Source organism: Corvus moneduloides, chromosome 8 (genome assembly GCF_009650955.1).
Source record: "Corvus moneduloides isolate bCorMon1 chromosome 8, bCorMon1.pri, whole genome shotgun sequence".
Taxonomy (NCBI): domain Eukaryota; kingdom Metazoa; phylum Chordata; class Aves; order Passeriformes; family Corvidae; genus Corvus; species Corvus moneduloides.
In genome coordinates, this window is record NC_045483.1 from 21,463,159 (window position 1) to 21,483,141 (window position 19,983).

General features: G+C 36.1%; 1 protein-coding gene across 2 annotated transcripts in view; it reads left to right on the top strand.

Moving 5' to 3' along the window:
- ADK (adenosine kinase) overlaps positions 1–19,983 on the top strand; it is a 272,381-nt gene that overhangs the window by 66,218 nt on the left and 186,180 nt on the right. For both annotated transcript variants that reach the window (XM_032115798.1, XM_032115799.1), the window contains exon 4: positions 4,480–4,558. In XM_032115798.1, coding sequence (XP_031971689.1) covers positions 4,480–4,558 — 79 coding nt within the window. The remainder of the gene's footprint in view (positions 1–4,479; positions 4,559–19,983) is intronic.

Sequence of the window (19,983 nt, forward strand, 5' to 3'; positions counted from 1 at the left end):
TTTATTATTGTTATACAAAATAACCTGATTTTTGTCTTACATTCAGGCTGTCATTATCTGGTTATCTGGCATTCAAAAGGGCAAAAATTATTTTTCTCTCCTCTCTAGCTGCTTTTGACAGGTGATTTTATTTATGTGTAGCTCCTGCTGATGTGTGCTATTGAGTACATCTTAGGTAATAAGCAGATATATCAAAAGATATCCAGGGCAACACACCCTGCTGAAAAACAAGAGATTACTTTTCTCTATTTCTTGCAGATAAGTAGTTTCTGACATATGCATCAGGAGTGTTTTTTCTTCTCTGTGTAAGACAGTTAAATGCTGGTATTCTGTGGCCATTTTACTCTTTAAAAAGGGGGGTTTTTTTTGTAGTTTAATATAAATTACGTCATAAAACTTAACGGCATTACTTGAATTGCTTTAATTTTACTTAGTGTAGCTGCACTGCCTTATGTTGTCTGCTTTTGTTGTAGGCAATGTTTTATGTGCTTATTTTTCTTGTCAGTTTGATTTTGGAACCGTGGTGAGCCATACATGAATGTATCTGTTGCTGTGTAACAAGAAGATAGTCCCAGCTCCAAAACCCTCAGATTCTGTGTATAAAGCAAGTTACGAGAGACGAGTATTGATCCACGAGAGGATTGCCAGTTATTAGGCTGGAGAATATCCTTGGGAAATCACACAGCCTTGCTGATGACTTTTTTTTGACATTATGGTGAAAGATAGTTTGAAGGAAGATTTAAAGTACTTTTGCTAATAGTCACAGAAAATTCTAGTAACTGGACATTGGATGATATCATGGGTTAGTGAGAGAAAAGCTATTTTTGTTGACAGCTTTGTGCCCAGAGGCTGTTGTAAATCTGAAAGTACCAAATGAAGGATGGTGTGTTCAGTGCATAACACTTTGCAGGGCCTTGCAAATGCAGAGAAGTGGCTTCTGCTTGCAGTGACTGAAAAGGGGCTATGAGAGAGCTGGGGCGAGAGGCAAGAGCTGGTCAGAGGGGTAGCTGACACAGATGATCTTTGCAGGTGTTTGAGGGGATATTACAGTGAGTGCAGTTTTCTCTACAGTACAGTAAATCATGCTTTTTAAGAGGTGCTATGAGAAGGAATAGTGTAAGGTTTACACATAGATTAGTAATAGCACACAGAGAAAGTGGCTAGTGATGCTCGGGTTGTGAATGGTCTGAGAGGCAAACGGGGGTGAAATTGTCAGCAGTGATATTTACTAGGGGGAAATTCTAACAGCTGTCTCCAGTTTGAGGTAATGGTATGGCATATGTAAGAAGAATCTATGCCTTCTAAAAAGAAGCCTCCACCTCCTGTAATGCATGGAGGTGTATTTTGTTTAAAAAAAAAAAGGTGGAAAGATTATATTCTCATTCTTGTTTGTGTTCTTTTGTGTAATAGCTTCTTCTACTACCACCTTAAAATTTTTTTTTAATAGCCATTAATTCTGTCAAAAGTGAGGCTACTGAACAACCTCACCTTTCAGTATCAAGTTTAGTTAGGAGTATATTCTCTTCTGAAAAAGGGAAAAAAAGCAACTGACAGAAGTGTTATTGGCTTTACTGTGTCTGAGCAAAACATTAACATACCCTCTTTGGTCAGTGCTAGAGGTGATCGGCAGCATCACAGCTGAAAACATATGCTGCTGCAAATGCAAACTTACTTTTGTTAAAATACGCTTTAATGTGGTGGACAAATTCATGGTACTAAAAATAGGGGCCCCCTTTATATGGTACCGATTGTGGGATTTATTATTCTGTTATTTAAGGTAGTGGTATGTTGCTAGGTCAGGAAAAGGGTCATGGTTCTCAGATACAGAACAGCCTTAGACATACTCTGAAAAAACAACAACTGCAGAATGTGAAGCAAAAATAATATTCAGTCGTGCTCATAAGGTTCTAATTTTCTTGAATTATCCTAAGTGTGATAACAGCTCAGTTCTGAAGCACACACAGCAGCTCTGTTCAGCATTCCTGACCCTTGGAGCAGTTTCTATGGTTGAACTTCCTTCCTTCAAGTGGAGGGTTTTCTAAAAGCAAGCACCATGTTTCTGAGGCGTGCTGGAATGAGTCTTCTCTTTGCAGGTCAGGCAGACAGCACACAGTGACAAACTCTGTGTTCCCACGCTGCCTGTGCCATCTGCTGACATTGGGAAAAATGTCCATCTGACTGTTCAGCTTAAGATAAAAAGATATCAGCATTCTGAATTTTGAGGTCATTCTTGATACAATCCAGGCTCTTGTGGATTAAAACAACAGAATTTATATTATCCTTCTGATTTGTCATGGAAAATGACCAGCAACATTTACTTTTCTTGCAGCTGTATGAACTTGTTATGTTTTATATAAGAGATACTTAGAGATGTTGAATTCACCATTTTAATTCAAAGGAGTTATGTCTTTTTGTGTTCAATCTGAAATAGTGTAACCATCGTTTGTCTTACTGTATTAAGTAATTGTAAAATAATTTGTTCAGATTATTTATTAGATTACATAGCTGTCAGTTTGAAATTTTTATAATACAGATGGTATTTTATAGCAGTTGTCATTTTTTTCCCTCCAAATTTAGATATTGACTATTTTATTCTTCATTTGAACTGCAAGATAACTATTTAAACACATACTTACCTAGACTAAGAGCTGTGTATGTAGGTGTTCAACTGAAGTGTTTATAATTTTAGTATACTATTAAATAAAGTGGCCATGGAAACTTTCTGAAGTTCCTTTAGCTAAAAGAATTGAAATATCAACTTGCATGCTTATAGATATACAAGAATACAAAAATAACCATGTGACTTGCACAGTACATACTCAAATTGAGTGAAAAGGCAAAATGTAATTAAATTAAAGAAAAAATATTGCCAAAATACTTAATTGGTTCATGATGGTTTGTCTTTGCTTGAAAATCAATTGTTAAGAGACCTGTTGGGTTTTGTTATTTTTTTTCCCACTTTCAGCTACTTGCTATCATTTAAGGTTTCAATTGCTTGACATAGAATTGGTGGATAATTAGTAGTGTGGATAACTGTGAAAAGCATATATAGTAATTTAGTTCTTGATTTTTTCTAATTGTCTGCCCATTTGGTAGTTCACTAGGGTAAGTAGCTCATTATTCAAACACTTTAAATGGAAAGTACCGTAGAAAGAAAAACGCTCTTATTAATAAGATGGTATTGAAAATAAAAACCTTTTAAACAAACAAGTCATTATTTGACAAATCTCTCCTGAAAGCTGTTGTTCACATAATGTAAGAAGATTGGGGTTGTGAGGAGGAGAGAAAGGGTAGGGTTGGTAGATAGCACTCATCTTGCACTGTTATTGAAATACAGATGTGTCACTCCTTAAAAAGATGCTAAACACAATGAAATATATTGGAATACTTCTAACTAGGCAAGGTTCATTTGTTGAAGGTAAAGTTAATAGGCATTAAAGGCAAATATATGCTATTAATTAGGGTCATTGAGGTAATTTTGAACCTCAGATTTGCGAACAAATTTTACAGTAAACATTTTGACTTGCTGGAGTACTTCCTTCTGAGTCTAACATCTTCTGAGGTTGCCAATCCTGCTGTTTAATCCACTCATTTTGAAGTGTGCTTGGAATTTAAAGGCATTTGTGCATAGCCTCCCTGCAGTCTCCATAACTCTCTCATTCCAGTTCCCTTTTCTATAGCCTGTGAGTAGAGAGGAGACTGCTTCTTAAGTGGTTGTATCCTCTGATCAGAGATGTAACATATCTCCTAGACAATGAACAGTGCCTTACAGACACTGGTTCTTAACCAGAAGTTTTGATCTGAAATATGAGGGTAGATACTTCTGTTGAAAGTTTAAATATTTGTTTTAATATTCAAACCTAATATACTACTGAATGTTAACAGAGAATTCTATATTTTCATAGTGGTATGGCTTGAAGGATTTGAAAGTTCACCTGGAGACACTTACCTTTTCTGTTACCAAATTTTCTCACATACTACTAGATTTGTTCATCAAAGTTCTTCACCTGTCAAAATATACTATTTCATATGAAATATTAAAGTATAACACTATTGTTTGGGTTAATTTTGAACTAGGCACTAGATCTCCTCAATCTTCTCTCTTAAGCTGGAAACAGAATGTAAAATTTAATGACGTGGAATAAGTATCTGAATATCTTAATTTATGTAATTTTTCTTCAAGCATGTATTTTACCAATCTAGCAGTTCATTGCAGCCAAGCTTATGCTCCAGATAATTTTTTTTTCCCCCGGTTGTTTACTCCACTTGCAACTTTAAGGTGAAGAATTCAATTTGATGTCATACTTTGTATTATGATTTGGACAAACTCTAAATAGATGCTTCCAGTTTGCATCATGTCTAACAGTGAATGTATGTGAATTTCTTGTTTTCAAATAATGTGATGTAATCTAATCTTCATGACTTGTTTTGGAAAATACATTGCAAAGTTTAACTTTCTTCTCTGTTTTTTCTTAACAGGTTCGAAGAACTTGTGAAAAAGTTCAAAGTAGAATATCATGCTGGTGGTTCCACTCAAAATTCTGTTAAAGTGGCCCAGGTTTGTTCTTCCTTAGCAAAGAATTATTGGTAATTTCAAGTGTTGTGTTTGAATCTGTTCTGTATTGTCTGTTTCATCTTCAGCACTGCAGAGTGGCTTCTTAAGATTCTGTTGCTCAGACTATGCTGATAGTGTTGTATGTGACTTGTTTTGAAGTTGTGCTCTTTCGTCTTTTCACATGTGTTCTGCTAAGGTTATAGCTACAGCTGCAGTGTACTAGGAGTAAAAAGCTTTGTCAAAGATGTGTGCTAGAAGGGGAGGAGGCGAGGACAAGGTCCCTAGCCGCAGTTAGGAATCCTACACTGAGAAAGGTCACAATGACAATGGTTAAACACTGAAGCTGTTGAATCTCTGTGCTCGGAGATTTTCATAACTTACCGGGATGAGTCCTTTGGTCAGGCAGATCTAAATTTGAGGCTGTCCCTGCTTTGACTGGTGAGTTGGACTGGAGACTTGCAGAGGTTCTGTCTAGCCTCCATTGTTCTGTGATTCTAACCACATTCAACCTGTAAGAACTTCAAAGTTTGTCCATAAAAGACTGAAATGTAAAACTTCCTTTTATACAAGAATGTTTCTGGCTATGGGTATGATGAACAACAGTAATAATGAATCTGGTTTCAGGTATATTAGGTTCTCTATAACAAAAATATGCCTTTTGTCACAGTACTTCCAAGCATACACCTATGTGCATGTTTTTATATCATGAGAGATGTAAAAATTCTATTAAAAAATACACAAATGGTACTTAGAACCTTCTTGTTAATGATCCCAGCTTATTAACTTTGAGGCTCCCTATATAATTAAAACTGACTGCCAGATAGCATTAAATGCACATTTGGAAGAAAAAGTTATAATCTAGTAAAGGCTGCCCCAACCAATAAAAAGGAAAAAAATCACTGTAGTAATTACTGCTCCTTTCTACAAAATAGTTGTTGCTTCTTTACTAAAGTTTTCATTTTCTGAACCCCCAAATGTCTTGAAAATATTTTGGATTAAAAAAAGAGGATTTGCATGTGTTTTAATGTATACAGTGTTGTCATTCTGAAATGGTTATGTTTTTAAAATACAGTCAGCTTTCGGAGCTTGTTTAACCATGTGGTCAAGTCAATTTTTTTGCTTCTGATACTTTTGAAAAATCTCTTCATCAATGGAGCTCAAGTTATTGGAATCACTTTCCATCAGTTATCTATCAGTTATCACTGATAGATAACAGGTATCAGTTGCTTGACCTATGAGGATGGTGTAAAGGTGGTGCCTGTGTCATGACATCTGATTAGAGGTGAACTTTTTGGATGGACTTCTGCAACTCTTTATTAGTTCAGAGACATAGAATTCTGTTTCTGTTGCTGCATTTAGATTGGGGAGGTTTAGAAGCAAATGTGCTTGGTAGACTCAGAGTTTCTAAACTTTGAAGTGTTCAAAGAGCCCAGGATTTTATTTCCGTCTCTCCTTGAAGTGACCTCTGTGGCATCAGCTAATTTGTTAGTAAACTGTGTTTCATTCTTTAACTGTCATTAACCTATCAGTCCAGGTATTGTTCAATATTTATGCTATGAAGTACACAGAACCCATATAGAGTCAAGGAAACAGATGAAATTTAAATCAGTGGAATGTAGGTATTTCTGTGTCAATGCTCCTCTCTTACACTGATAAGTTTTTGCCAGTGAACTTTTCCTTTATCTTGGCTCAGAGTTGGGAGCCTCATTCAGTTCCAGTTGCCATCTGGAATTGTATTTGTCTCCAGAAGGTTTGTCATCTCCTAGTTTCTGTTTCAAATACGACTGAAACTTAAACAGTTGTGCATGAATAACATAACATCACTAAAAGACTTTAAAAAGAGAGATGAGAGAGAGAGGAAAGAAAGTGAATTCTGGAAGTCTTGAAAGAAGCTGTTATTCTGTAAGCTTTAGCAGAAGAAAAAAAAAGTGAGTATAGAAAAAAGTAGTTGAAATGTAAACCAAAAATTACATTAAAAATTTTGGAAGAGTTTTTGCAGCAATATTCATCGGCTTATTGGAGAGAATAAGTGTGTAAGTAACCTTAGAGAGAGAAACTTAAATATATGTTTTAATTTGTTGAAAGTAATGGGAGAAAGTAAACGCTAATTCAGGAAGCTTGTCTGGTGACTGAGAAGTAAAGGACCAATAAATAAGTTCAGAGTGCCAAGGCAGCCACACTCAGAGTGAAAGTGGATTCTCTGCGAGAAGATGTGGGGAAGAAATCCTAAGAACGCAGCTCTTACTGATTTCTCAACATTATGAGAAAAGCTTGAAAAAGTATACTATAAAATGACAGATAAAACCTAAAAGAGTTTGCTCCAGCTGTTGAAAATTGATGAGAAATAATGATGTGTTAAAGAAAGACATCCTTGGAAGCCTGACTACAGTGAAATACAACTGTCTGAGTAGAATGGTTGGAAATGAGCAAATGGCCTCTGAAGTCTGGCAAATTGTGTTTTTAAAAGTTGAGTTCTGAGTGGGAAGAGTATATTACTAAGGAGTGTATAGGGAAAGTGCAACTAAAAAGAAATCATTGGATTAAAAAAAGGAAGAATTTAGGAAGCGGTTGAAAAGGTTATGGAATTGTTTGTTTCAGATAGTTGTCTCCTTTAAGGATCAGAAAAGCAACACTGTGTTGAAACAAAAATACCCAAAGGCAAAATGGGTGGAGAAGCTTTAGAATAGATAACGTGTCTAAAAAGGAAAAATGAACCTGTTGTATGCTTGCTTACATGGTATCTGGTGATCATCTGCTCATGGTGTATGAGCACATCATCATCTGCTACACGTGCTCATGTATTTTAGATACTGCCTTTGTACCTGCAAAGGTAGCATCATCTACTCAAGAAATGCTGTCTCTCTGTATCTGAGCAGGATAAGCCAACTTCTTTAAGAAAAAAAGAAAAAAGTCTTAGAAATACTGTATTTGTCATGTGTAAAAAAATTGAGATGGTAATCACAGGAAGAGGCAATAGGAAGAAGTTCTGAATTATGAAGAAAACTGGGAAGAAAATGAAGCTTAAATCGTGGGGTTTGGAACTAAAATTTAAAGCAGCATCAACTATAAATGAAGTGAAGATTTTAGAAGTTTACAAAGAATTAACCAGAATTGCAGTTAAGCTGTGAAGAGCAGAGTTAGAATTTTTTTTTTCTAGTGTGTTAACAGAAAGGAAAGATGGGAAGTGCAGCCGTGAAGGAGGAATTTGGCTGGTAAGGTACGAAAGGGAATCTTGGTGTTTTTTCAATGTTGTCTTGCAGCAGAGCAGAAGGAGAGTGTGTGGCACTCTGCAGAGCTGAGCAATAGTTGAAGAACGTTGTGAGAATCAGAAAGCTGAACATTGGCCGTGTTGACTGCCCAAAGCAGACATTATGTGTACAGAGTATCTCAGCAGGGTCAGAAAAAGAGAAAGGTCTGCACATATGAGGGACAACAAAAAAGATTTTTTTGTAGAAATGCTTGTAATGTACAATGGAGAAGACATATTTCCACAAAACGAAATGTGGAAGCAAGAGTCAAATCATATTTTAGAGGGAAAGCTCTGTAAAAGGAAAGGCAAGAGCAAAGGAAAAATTATTCTGTTGCAGAAGAAATACAGAAGACTGTTGGAGTAAACATGGAGAGGATGGAAGATAAATGACAAAGGGGCAGAAATTCAGAAATATCATACTCTTCAAAAGTGTAATAAGCATTTTTATAAGTACAATAATATTTCTTTTAAAATACCTGCAAATGGTGAAAGAGAGTACCAAGAACAATGTAAAAGCATTGAAAGGCAGTACTAAAGCTCTTTATGTTCAGGTTTTCTGGAATATTAAAGTTGTTTGAACTGATCCTGGAAAGAGTTAGGGAATCATTTTTATCATGGCTTGACTCATGATATGAAAAGGGGTGGGGGGGAAGTGATTAGTATATTCCAGAAATGACAGTAGTAGGCATAAAAATGGAAAATATAAATGAGACAACAGTTTAGTCATTCCTTAATGAGATTAAATTAACAGTAAATTATGCTTCAGAAATACTAATTCATATTCGGAGAGTAATGGTGACAGAAAGAAGTGAAGAAAGTGGAGACAGAATGTGAGAGAAATGACAAAACTAAGAGAAAAGTTAGTAAGTAAGATGGAAGGAGAAAAACAGTATAAAAATCCCAGTGTTGCTCTGATTCTGCATTCCCTCACTGTCCCATCCTTGTTTCTTCCTTACCAATCTGCATTCCTTGTCCACTCTGATCTTTCTTGGGTGTAAATGTGTTCACCTGTGAAAAATAGATGCCAAACTATGACAGATTGAGTACTTACAAGTCCTTAAGGAAAAGTCTTACTGAAGTATCTTTTTGTTTGAGACTTTAGTACTCAGTGGAAGAATAGAGACAGAATGTAAAGAATGGAAGGAGGGTAAAAGAAATAAAAAAAGGCTTTCCTGACTGCAGTACAATGCAGAAAACGGATGGAATCCAGATAATCAGTAAAAATGCAGGTAAAGCGCTCCTAAAGGTGCTATATTACTGTAAGTGTTGTTGGGATGACTTTTTTTTCTTAACCCACCAATAGGACATGTTGATAACTTTACTGGATCAAGTTTCAATGAATCAGGCATCAGTCACTAAAAATTGTTTGATAATACTTTGGAAAATGAGGACTAGAGAGGATGACTGAATTGCAATCCTTTAGTTTCTGGAATAGAAACCAAAGTTTAACTTTCCTGTTGGCTTGGCATTAGAATTATCCTTTTATACTAACTTCTAGTTTTGCTGTGTGTTTGAAGTTGTGATGCATGCTTAAGAACAAGAAGTGTAGGGGTATCAAATTGAAACTGCAGTGTGCTTCTCTGACCTTTACTTGTCTCATTAAATTTTGGCTTTATATCTAATATGATATGTGACATCTTGCTTTAATCTGAGCTCTTGCAATCTCTCCAAATGATTGGATCCATTATATTAAATCTATAAAATATGCATACATGTAACTGCATGCAGTTCATAAATAATGTGTTGTTTTAGGGTTCTGCCAACAAACTAAATTCAGATTCGTGGAGACAGTATTTTACTACTACTCAGCTTCCTCCCATAGTTTTAGTTAAGCCTGTGTCTATCTAACAACAGACATTGATGTGGAAGGAAAAAGAGAAAAAATTCTGGGTCTTTTAATAGGGCTTATGACTTTAAAGTATATAAAGCAAATAGCTTACATGTGCAGAGAGGGCAAGTATTGCTGACCAGGCTGTATTTGCATGATTTTTATCAGCATTTCTTTTGCTTTTAGGGTGCTGAGGTTAGAACTGCAAGAAGTTGTCTTTGAAGTTTTATCTTTCAAACACAAGTGCTGGATTTCAAGTTTAACTTGATAGAGGTTTATAACTTGGATTTTAGACTACACAACCTTGGCAACAAACAGCACATTTACAGTCTTGTTTTTCTGGAAGTACTTACAAAGAATGCCATAATCTTCATCCTCAGAATGGGTGCTCTTGGTTTCTGTCCTATTTCTTAATAGCTTATTTTTATTCTAGCAATCTAGGTATTGCTGTGGGTCTAACTTAGCAGCTAGAGAGTCCTGTATTCTATGGTTTATTCATCCTTGGACGCATTGCAAAATTCTCACAACAAAAGTTTTATTACTGCTGATGCCATGTGGGCTTGGAAGAATGTACCTTGACACATTTTAGGGTGAATAGGTAGGACTGGCAGATCGAGGGAAAACGTAAGTTAAAATTTTTGGGAAGCTTTCATATAGATACTCTTGGGAATTCACAATAATGTTTTTATAATCACACCTGAGAAAATCATCATAACTCCCCTTTTCTTTCTGCATTACTACTTGCCATCTAATTGTAACCTTTCAATTTTGGGGCTATACAACATTTCTGGGAAAAGTCTATGTCCTGATACTTTGAAGAAGTTTGGCTTTAAACTAGAGTATGTGTACACAATAAAGTGTTTATTGGAATGACTTTTAAATTAGGGATAACATTAAGAGAGAATAATATGCTAAATTATATTGAACTTTCGAATTTACGTCAGGGAAGTATGGAACTTTTTTCAATATCAGCCTATATTTCAAGGGCTTGTAAATTAATCCCAATTTTTATTCTTCCACTATGATTAACTTATTGTGTTAATCTAAAGTGATTGTGCTTTTTAGCATTCTAATGAACTCATAAATTTGAGAATTTAGCTTTGAAAAATGAATGGATTCATGCTTGTTTATAAAAAGTGGTATGCTCTGAAGGCTTAGAAGTATTTTAAATTTTTACTACTTGTTATGTGAGTAATTAGCCAAACCTTGGGTTTATATTAGACATATATGTCTACTGGGTCATGTCATGCTTAATCCAAAAATAATATGTAAAATTAAAAATTTATCTATGAAGAATACTTGCAGGTGCAGAACTGCATTTTATAGACAATATGATCTGTAATCTTGTAAACAAATGAGTAGCTTCATTGCAACTGATTCCATGCTTTTAAAATTAAATTTAGACGTATTTGCTGAGAAGTACCCCTGGCTAAACAGTACTTCCTGTATGTAATCTACAAAATCCATAACACAGAGATCCATCAGTCCTTCTGTGATTTCCTCCCACTTTCCTATCATTCTGTATAAATGAGCATATAACTAATGAATTTAATCTTTTCCTCACTTGTGAGAATTTCTGGATTACTTCTCTGCAGTAGATTAGAGTGAGGCATAGCAGGAAGCAAGACTTGGCTCAGGAGCAGGCCTCAAAATGTATTGAACATGCATAACTGGCACAGAGATAATGGCAAGGCTATCAGAGAGGTCACCCCAAGCATACTCGCAATTTTTTCATGCTGGCAACTTTGCAGGAACTATCATTTTTTTATGGAATCAATCATGCCATCGACTAGGAATGTTTTCTGTTCTGCTTATTGTGTGCATAAAATCACTTATGCAACAAATAGCTTTCTCCAAAAACTGTTTCTGGACTAACACTCCAAGAAAGTGCAAATGAGTCCCCTAAACAACTTTTTGCTCCTACTTAGTGAAGCAGAGAAGATTTAACTCTGTATCTTTCTGTTGCCCAAAAGGAAATAGGTCTTTTTTTTTTTTTCCTAAGAGAGGTAGGTTTTGTGCATTCTGAACCATTTGGACCAGAATGTTAAATTCCTCAGAGTTAGTTTTGGCCTTATGCTTGATATTCCTTAGGCAGCTTCATTTTCATTCCTTAAGCAGCTCTGCTCAGATGGGCTTGGTGGCCCCAGCAAACATGTGTTTCCAATATTTTCAGTAGTTTAATCCAGCTTTCAAGAAAATGTACAAAAAAGATCTCTAAACCATTTTCTGTTTGCTATGGCTTCATAAACTTAGGGGTAGTAGCCTTACCCTCTCTCCAGACAAAAATCCTGAGGTGTGTGCTTCTTTCTATGCCGGGTCTCACGTGTTTCTGTTGTTCTGGGGCAGCATTCCACAGTGTGGTCAGTTCCGTCAGCAGCATGTGCTGTCCTGCAAGTGCACATATCTGCTTCTCAAACCTGTTCCATGTAAAAGAAGATAAACCAGACAAAGAGCTGAAATTTATAGGTAATTTTTTCTTACTTATACCTTACTAAAATTTAAATGCTAATAGCCAGTTAAGTGGACCTCTTAAACACCTGTCCTCAATGCTCTGTGTGACCAGTCCTAATCAATGAGATGTGTACTTGCTGAAGGAGTAGCAAAACATGTCTCAGAGCTACCCAAAACAGTCATTTAAGTTTGTCTCTCTGGAAATACAGCAGTGGCTATTCCCACTATGGCTGAGATATGTCCTGTTGATAGTGTCACAGCAGACAGTACCACATACCAGTGACATCAGTTTCCTGAGTTACTTATTCTCTCAAGTGCATTCTGTCATTCATGTGTGTTTCCAAATCAGTCTGTCAAACACCACAGTGATGTGTCCCTGCTTCTTACAGAGCAGCCAGCGCTTCCTCATCAGAATTAAAACATGCAGCTTGGGAAACTGGTGTAATGCCTAAATTGATCAGTACAGATGTCAGAGAAATTTTGTAACACTTGAGAACTGCCTAGATTTTTTGGAAAGTCTTAGAGAAAATTGTCAGATCTTTTACTCAGCTGCAGCTAAGATTTTTTTCAAAGTCTTATTCAGAGCTACTTGGACAGTTCAAAAAAAGCAGCAAACCCTTTTTGTCCTAATGACAAACTCTACAAAAATGTAAGCAAATTTCCTCCCATATTACAAAGCTGGGAACTTCTCCAGCTTTCTTCGTGCTTGTGAAAGAAGCCCATCCATTGTTTATGTGGTTATGGGTCAGATAATGAAAGATGCAGCAGTGCACTGGAGGACCTGCTTTTTCAAGGTTACTGGTAGTGAGGCTTTTTTCTGTTCACTGGGAGTGTCTGTGTACAACTCTGTGTATATTTATAGACCTGGGAATATAATTTCAACAAATATCAGCATGGTCTGAAAATGAAGGTCCAAGGAGCCTGTGGCAGTTTTTCAGACTTTGCAGTGCCAGGTCCCTAAATCTGTCCTCTCAAAAATGAGGTAGTTCCAGTTACACCATTTTCAGTTTGACAACAGACTTTGTTATGAGACAGATAGTAACTGTTAAGCATTGCAAGACAAACATCCTTATGTGCATCACTTTGGCATGGAATTGAGTGGTTCACTGCTGGTCCCATGGGCTTGTCTGCTTGATGCACCAGAATCATATCCACTTGTTTTTTCAGGTCTTGTTCCTGGCCAGCAACATCAATAACGCTGTAGGAAGACTGTCTTAAAAGTGAGTTTGGATGTGACATATTTTAGAAAAACAGCAAAAAGAGTTGTACCATCACATTCCTGCTAAATCCATTCAGATAGAACCTTGAAACTCTCTCTTCTTCAGTGTGTTTGAGTGAGCTTCAGAGTACATATGCAGCCTCTGTTCATCCATCCAAAATTGTAATTTATTTAAATGATTAGAAACTGTTTCCATATTCTGGAGTAATCAAACACCAGTCACCCACATGGAATCAGAAGGCACTATATAAATGGTAGCAGTTGGTTCTTTCTGGATGTGCAATTCAGCTGCCTGCTGCTTGAGTGAGCTTATATGCTTCTTTAGCTGTGTTAACACCATGTTTCGAAGCTATAAAATTTTTTTTCAGATTTTTCAAAAGCAACAAAGGAATTTAGACTCTTATCTCTAAGCTAATGTCCACCTAAATGAGTGGACTCAAACTTCACTGTTTCTTGATTTTGTTTTTCCCTGAGCCAACGCCACCTTTAACTCGTAAGACATGCTATATATGAGAGTGATATTAATTAGCACATTCCCTAATTTATGCTTATCCTGAGAAGTAAGATGTTTCTAGGTAATACAGTCATTAGTGTAGGCTGGGATTTCTCCTGAAGAAGCAAACATCTGGAAGTATCAGTAATATACAATAAGGGGGCCTGGTTCCAAGGGTGCCATGATGTGAACCCTCCAATGTTTTTTGTGCAGAATGACAATGGGACTTTCTCAGAACCTTTTGCCCCATAAAGCTTTCCGTGCAGTGGTGGGCTGATGGCTTGACTGACATTTATTTGACTCGTTCCCATTAGTTGACACTGGAAGGAGAATGAGTGCTTGATTTGGCAATCTCAGAAGAGGGTAAATCCCTGTGCTTCACTGATATTAATTTGGCGTGCCACTGAAGCCTTGGGAGCTCGGGAACTGTTTTATCCTTAGCAGCTCAGTAAGTTACGTAACTACATCTTTAGCAATTAATTAATGTTAAGTGATGTGATACAGTGGGGAGTTAATTGCCCTGGAAATCTGAAATGCCAAGTTACGGGGGTTTCTTGCACATCTCTGGAATGCTTCCTGTTGGAAGTATACTTTTTTTCCCCCTTAACACAAACACTGACAATCTTGCTGTTAGCTAAGAATTCTATGTAGGTTTTATAATATACTATTCCTGGAGATCTCATGCTTCCCTCAGAAAGTTTAAATATATTGGTATAAGTTCCTTACACATTTATTAGATGTATCCACAGATTTGTTGCCTAAAACCATTCTTTTCTCTCCTTCAATGATTTGTGCTCTGTCCAAGAGGATGTACATCTGATTTTTTGATTTTTTTTGATTACTTTTGATTACTGCTAACTTGCATTGTAGGCCTGTAATAAATGAGTATACCTGTCTCTTTCTTATGCATATGATGGAGGTAATTGTGGTTTATCAGAATAGAAATTTAATATAGGAATTTACTTTAACTTTTTAACAGTGCACAGAGGTAAGGACTGATTCGTCAGGAGGTACAGTAGTGCTTTTTTTAGGACCCTGAGCATGATTTCAAAGGAACATATAGGATTGTCAATCACATCAGCAGACTGTGTTTCAGTGGCTTTTGCAGTGACTAGTATTATGTGCTACTTTGTTCAAGGAAAGGATATGGGATAATGCAATGAATTGCCAATAGGGAAGTCTTATCCTAGGACTACTCCATTAGCAGTTCACTTGCACCCTGACCTGTAAGAGTTGGCCTGTGGGTTATCTTGTTATCGGTATATATGTCTAGTCTTTAGAAAAAAAACCCAACAAACTTCTGTAAAATTTGATCTCATTGATATGCATTGAGTTTCACAGTTTAATTTTTCTTGCTGCAAAATAGTATTTGGATGGATTAGGCCTGTTATCGTCTCAACTATAGTAGAAAATGTACCAGAATATTTACCTCATGTTACTGGGGTTCCATTCAAAATGGTCACAAGTCCTGAAAGGGAAAAATATGGCACTTGTATGCTCTGAATTTGTTAAAGCATAAAAACATATGCAGCTCCACTTAGTTTCTAGCTATATTGTACCCATAAAGTGCTGAAAGCTAGCAGTTATTCACTTCAAGTGCCATGCTTGTTTTCTGCTTTTAACTGAGGTTTTTTTCACTTGTGGGTGAGGAGGAGTCCTTTATGTGTAATAGCTGCATTTTGCATCCTTTTCCTCACTATGCCAGATCCTGTTCCTAAGGATCTATCTTTCACTCTTTCTCCATCCTCACACATGTCACACTGTCAGGACTAACTGAACAATGTCGAAGTATTTAACTTGTTTGCTTCTACACAGTTCTATTTTTTCCATTTTTCTAATGAGAAGACTACTCTGATTTACCAAGGCATCTTTAGGAGTTAGGTGCAGACTTTGTGGAATTGAATGGTATTTTACTTATAAAAGACATACTTTATATTACATACCCATCTGTATAAGCAGAGTGAAGTTTAGATATCCTTCCTACGAAAGAGAAATGACTACACCCAATTATACTGTGTTTCTTCATGACGTTAGAGGCTCACAAATAAACTAATTCAAGAAAATTATTTACTCTAGTTCTGTCAATGGTAGCATTAATGTGTTGACGTATATTTGTAGACCCTAAGAGTACATCTTTATTTTATTGTCATTGTAGAGCTGTGGGATCAATTAATTTGGTTAGCTTGTCTTTTAAAAATATGACCTGAAATCAGTGATCTCATATTGTTAGTTTATAAGTAAAATAAATGGCTTTTGTTTTTTAAAAAAGGACTTTTGAGAGCTCACTGGAACTCTTAAGATTAGCAAGGATTTTCTGCCTTTTTCATGCATCTTATGTGGAATAAATTCTGCATGACTGTAGATTAATTCCATAATTTACAGTAGATGATTATTAAATGAAAAAGGAAACTTGTTGACATAAGTGTTTAACGTTGTTACTATTAGTTGTTCAAGTTTTTAAAATACATTGTGTACAAATAGAGATTACAGTGGGTGTGATGGATGAAAAAAGCTAAATTTTGTGTGGCCTCAGCAGTACTCATCTATGATCTCAAAATGGGTCAGCTTATTCTGTAACAGCTGCTGAATTGCTGCAACCTGCAGGCTGAAATACTGAGAGAACATAGGTGCTGGTTTATTTTAATTTACCATGCTGTCATCTGTGGTAGCTCAGGAGATACATCATGAGCCAGTGAATTGTTCCTTCAGTGAGGGCAAGGGTTCCTGGGAAAGAGATTGGTAGGCTGCTGGTTAAGCACCACTAAACTCTCCTATGGAAATCTGTTCCTTCTCATAAGTCAGAGCTAGTCACCTAGCCGAGAAGCCAGAAAATCAGCTTTTCCTCCCTAGAGGTTGCACATTACAGAAATTCATCTGGATTATTCAGTGGTGTCCAGCTATGTCTGTATGGGCCCCTGCACTGTTGTGAGAGGGAATTTGATCTCAGATTATTTCATCCTCAGTTTATGACTATACCTAAAGATAACTGTGAGGTAGTCCAAGATTCAGCATTAGTCTAATTACAGTAACTGATCCCCAAATTAATTTTGGTAATGGTTATCACGTGTGAAATGCAGATATCTTGATAACATGGTGACATTACCTTTTAAAATTGCTGTGAAGAGTTGCTAACTGCTACTGCTTGTAACAATCTGCCCTACTCCCATCTTATAAATGACACAAAATGGTAACACACAATTAAGACTTTCGGGATTTCCTATTTAAGTCACTGTGAAGTTTTTTCAACTATTACTTTCAAAACTTTATTGAATAGAAATATACAAAATGCAAAGGAATTAACACTGCAGGAATGTTATGTTAACTATGTTACAATTATGACTTAGTATTAAGACTTTGTATGATTAGTTGTACTTTTTAAACAATTATATGCTTTACAATACATTAAAAGGCTTGTTTTTCTACCAAAGAAATTATTCTCAAATAAGCATTTGTCTGCCTATTTAGTTAGGTTCATAATCTTTTTGGGTTTTTTATTACAAGCTGGTCCATGGCCCTCTAAACTGGGAGCTTATCAAATTTTGCCATCATTATTGATGAAGATATATCTACTTCTAAAATTCTTTGCAGTAACCTTGTAAGAAACTGCATGCCTTGTTTTCCACTAAGCATGTTCTAGGATCCAGAGATCTAGAATGAGCTGAGACTGATGGGTTACAAGCAAGAGCAAGTTGGCAGGAATCAAAGGAAAAATTTCTCTTTCTGCTACACTATTTCTGGTCTGGTTGGATAATGGCTTTAGGTATGACACATAGAATTTTTTCAGAAGAACTAACATGATTTAAAAAGCTGTAGCAATGACAGTTTTTAAATTTGCATACATAATGTAAATTTGAGCTTTGTGCTGGGAATGCTGCTGTGAAGTAGACCAAGTGTGATTTTCTGTGACAATCTAACTGTGTTAGAATTTTAGACTAGATGACTCAAAGCTGCCCTGCTAAAAATAAAGCAGTTTTCTGTTTTAAAATCTGAGCTGTACACACAAATTGAGAATATATATGCAAACTACAAAAAAAAGCAGGCTTCTGTCTATGACAGATTTTTTTTAATGGTATTTTATTTAACTCTTATATACAGTTCAAAGGTTGGAAGATGTTGGGAATTAAGGTACTTATAAGAATAGGTAACTGTGACCTGGTCATAAGAAGCTACATTTCCATGAGACCCCTATGTCAATAGCCTAATATTTTTCTTGCAGATGAAAGAAGCTCTATGGAGCAATTAGTGAGGCAGCACGAGCTTGACATCCATGTTTGCTTTCGTTAGGTATTGTGGCTAAGTTAAATTTTAGTATCAATTTGAAGAGTAATAATTAAATTCTAAAGCAGCTTCCCGTACAAAATGGAGAATGGCATGGCATGCTTTATTACTCACGTTTAGGTACGGCAGTTGAGTATGTTTGAACTCAAGCAAGCAGTAACATGTGTGAGATGATTATTTTTTAATTGCAACATGATGGAGTGAATTGGCATTTTGGGTTCTCTGTTTTTCTTTTACTCTTGTTATTTTTTTAATCTTGTAATTTTTCCTATCCATTCTTTGAAACATATTGATGAACTATTTTGTTAGTTGTATCAAGTTGAGTTTTAATTATTCTTTCATCTTTTCTAGAAGATTTAGAAGGAGGGGAAGAATTTGACCGTCATCTGACCTGGGTTCTTGTCAGATTTTTCTTATTGAATTAGCATTATGGGAAAGTGTCTAGTTTTTAAGATGCTTTTAGACAGCTGAAAGCAGACTTTTGCCTATTAAAACATAAATCTGTTCCATCAAAGACACAAAAAAGACATAAAATTTTTTTTCTAACTCACGCTCTGAACTACTGTCTGACCACTGACATTGAAGTTCTCTTTTATAATGTGTCTGGCTTAATAAGAAGTGACCTCTTCCACTTTCCATGGTCTCTTTCCATGCCTTTTTTTTCTTGTGAGCATGCAAACACCACCAAATATTCCCAGTTCTAAAGCTATAATTTAAAATTATATGGGTGAGGCAGCTAAAATAAAAAAGTTTTAAAATAAATTCCACCCTGTTCTGTTCTTTATAGGGTTTTTTTGATGGTTTTGCTTTGTAGTTTAGGGGCTTGAAATGTCTTCTGACACGAGACAAATTCTGTGCAATTTCCTCTTCACCCTGAAATCTCTGCAAGTGTTTGCTTTGGATTTGTTCTCTAGTACAAGCTCACTGTACCTCTTCGGAGTCTGTAATCTTCCCTTGTTCTGATCTGAAGAAGGGAAGCATCCCTTTTTCCAAAGGAGTCACTCCAGGTTATTGTCAGGAAAGTAGAAATACCCCTCCTCTTACAACAGCGGGACCCAGAATGCAGTGGCAAAATGTCATGACTAGAAAGTTTTCTTTTTATTTTGATGATCTGCTTAGGGAAGAGCTGATGGCTCTTTGAATAGTACTTGGTATTTCATTAGTACAGAATTTGTCAAGTGCTGCTTATTGTGTCAACAAGCAGCAGTCTCCATTGACCTTATGGAAAGAGTACCTTATAAATAATTCCAAACTGTTCCTTTATTTCTTTGGTTTTGGAGTATACTTGGGAGTGTTGTGGCCAGTGCTGTACTATACTGTACTATAGAGTTATGTTTTGAAGTGTAGACATTTGCATCTCTTTCAGGAAGAGTGCTTTTTTTTTTGCATTTTTAAAAAAATTGTAATCTGTGTAGCATACAAGTATAAAATATAATTTAGATGTAAGGGAAAATTAAAAAAACACTTGATGCTTCTGTATCTTTCTCATTGAATGGTAGATTTTCAGTTTTGAGGAATTTGCTTTAGATACAGATTGAAGGAAAATTAAAAAAAATACCTATCTTGTGCCATCCTTGTGGAGCTATTTCACTTGGCCCTTTCTGTTAGCTTGGCTTTGGATGCGGGTAAGCATTCATTTTAACAGAGCTAATATTAGGGTTGTAATCAGAGGAGTAATAAAAGAAGAGATGGAGACAACTTTTTCACAGTCATGTTCATCATTTGTTCGTCTCACAGCTCTGGGATCCAAATGCTGTTGCTACAGTCAGTAGCAGTAAGTTTGGTAACTCATATTATGGGAATTGATATCTTTGTTGCATGAGTTGTCTTGTACGGAGTCTTTCAGACTTCTGTTTTCTTCTCCATGGTAGTTTGAATTCTCATGAAACCCCAGGAGGTTATCAAATAC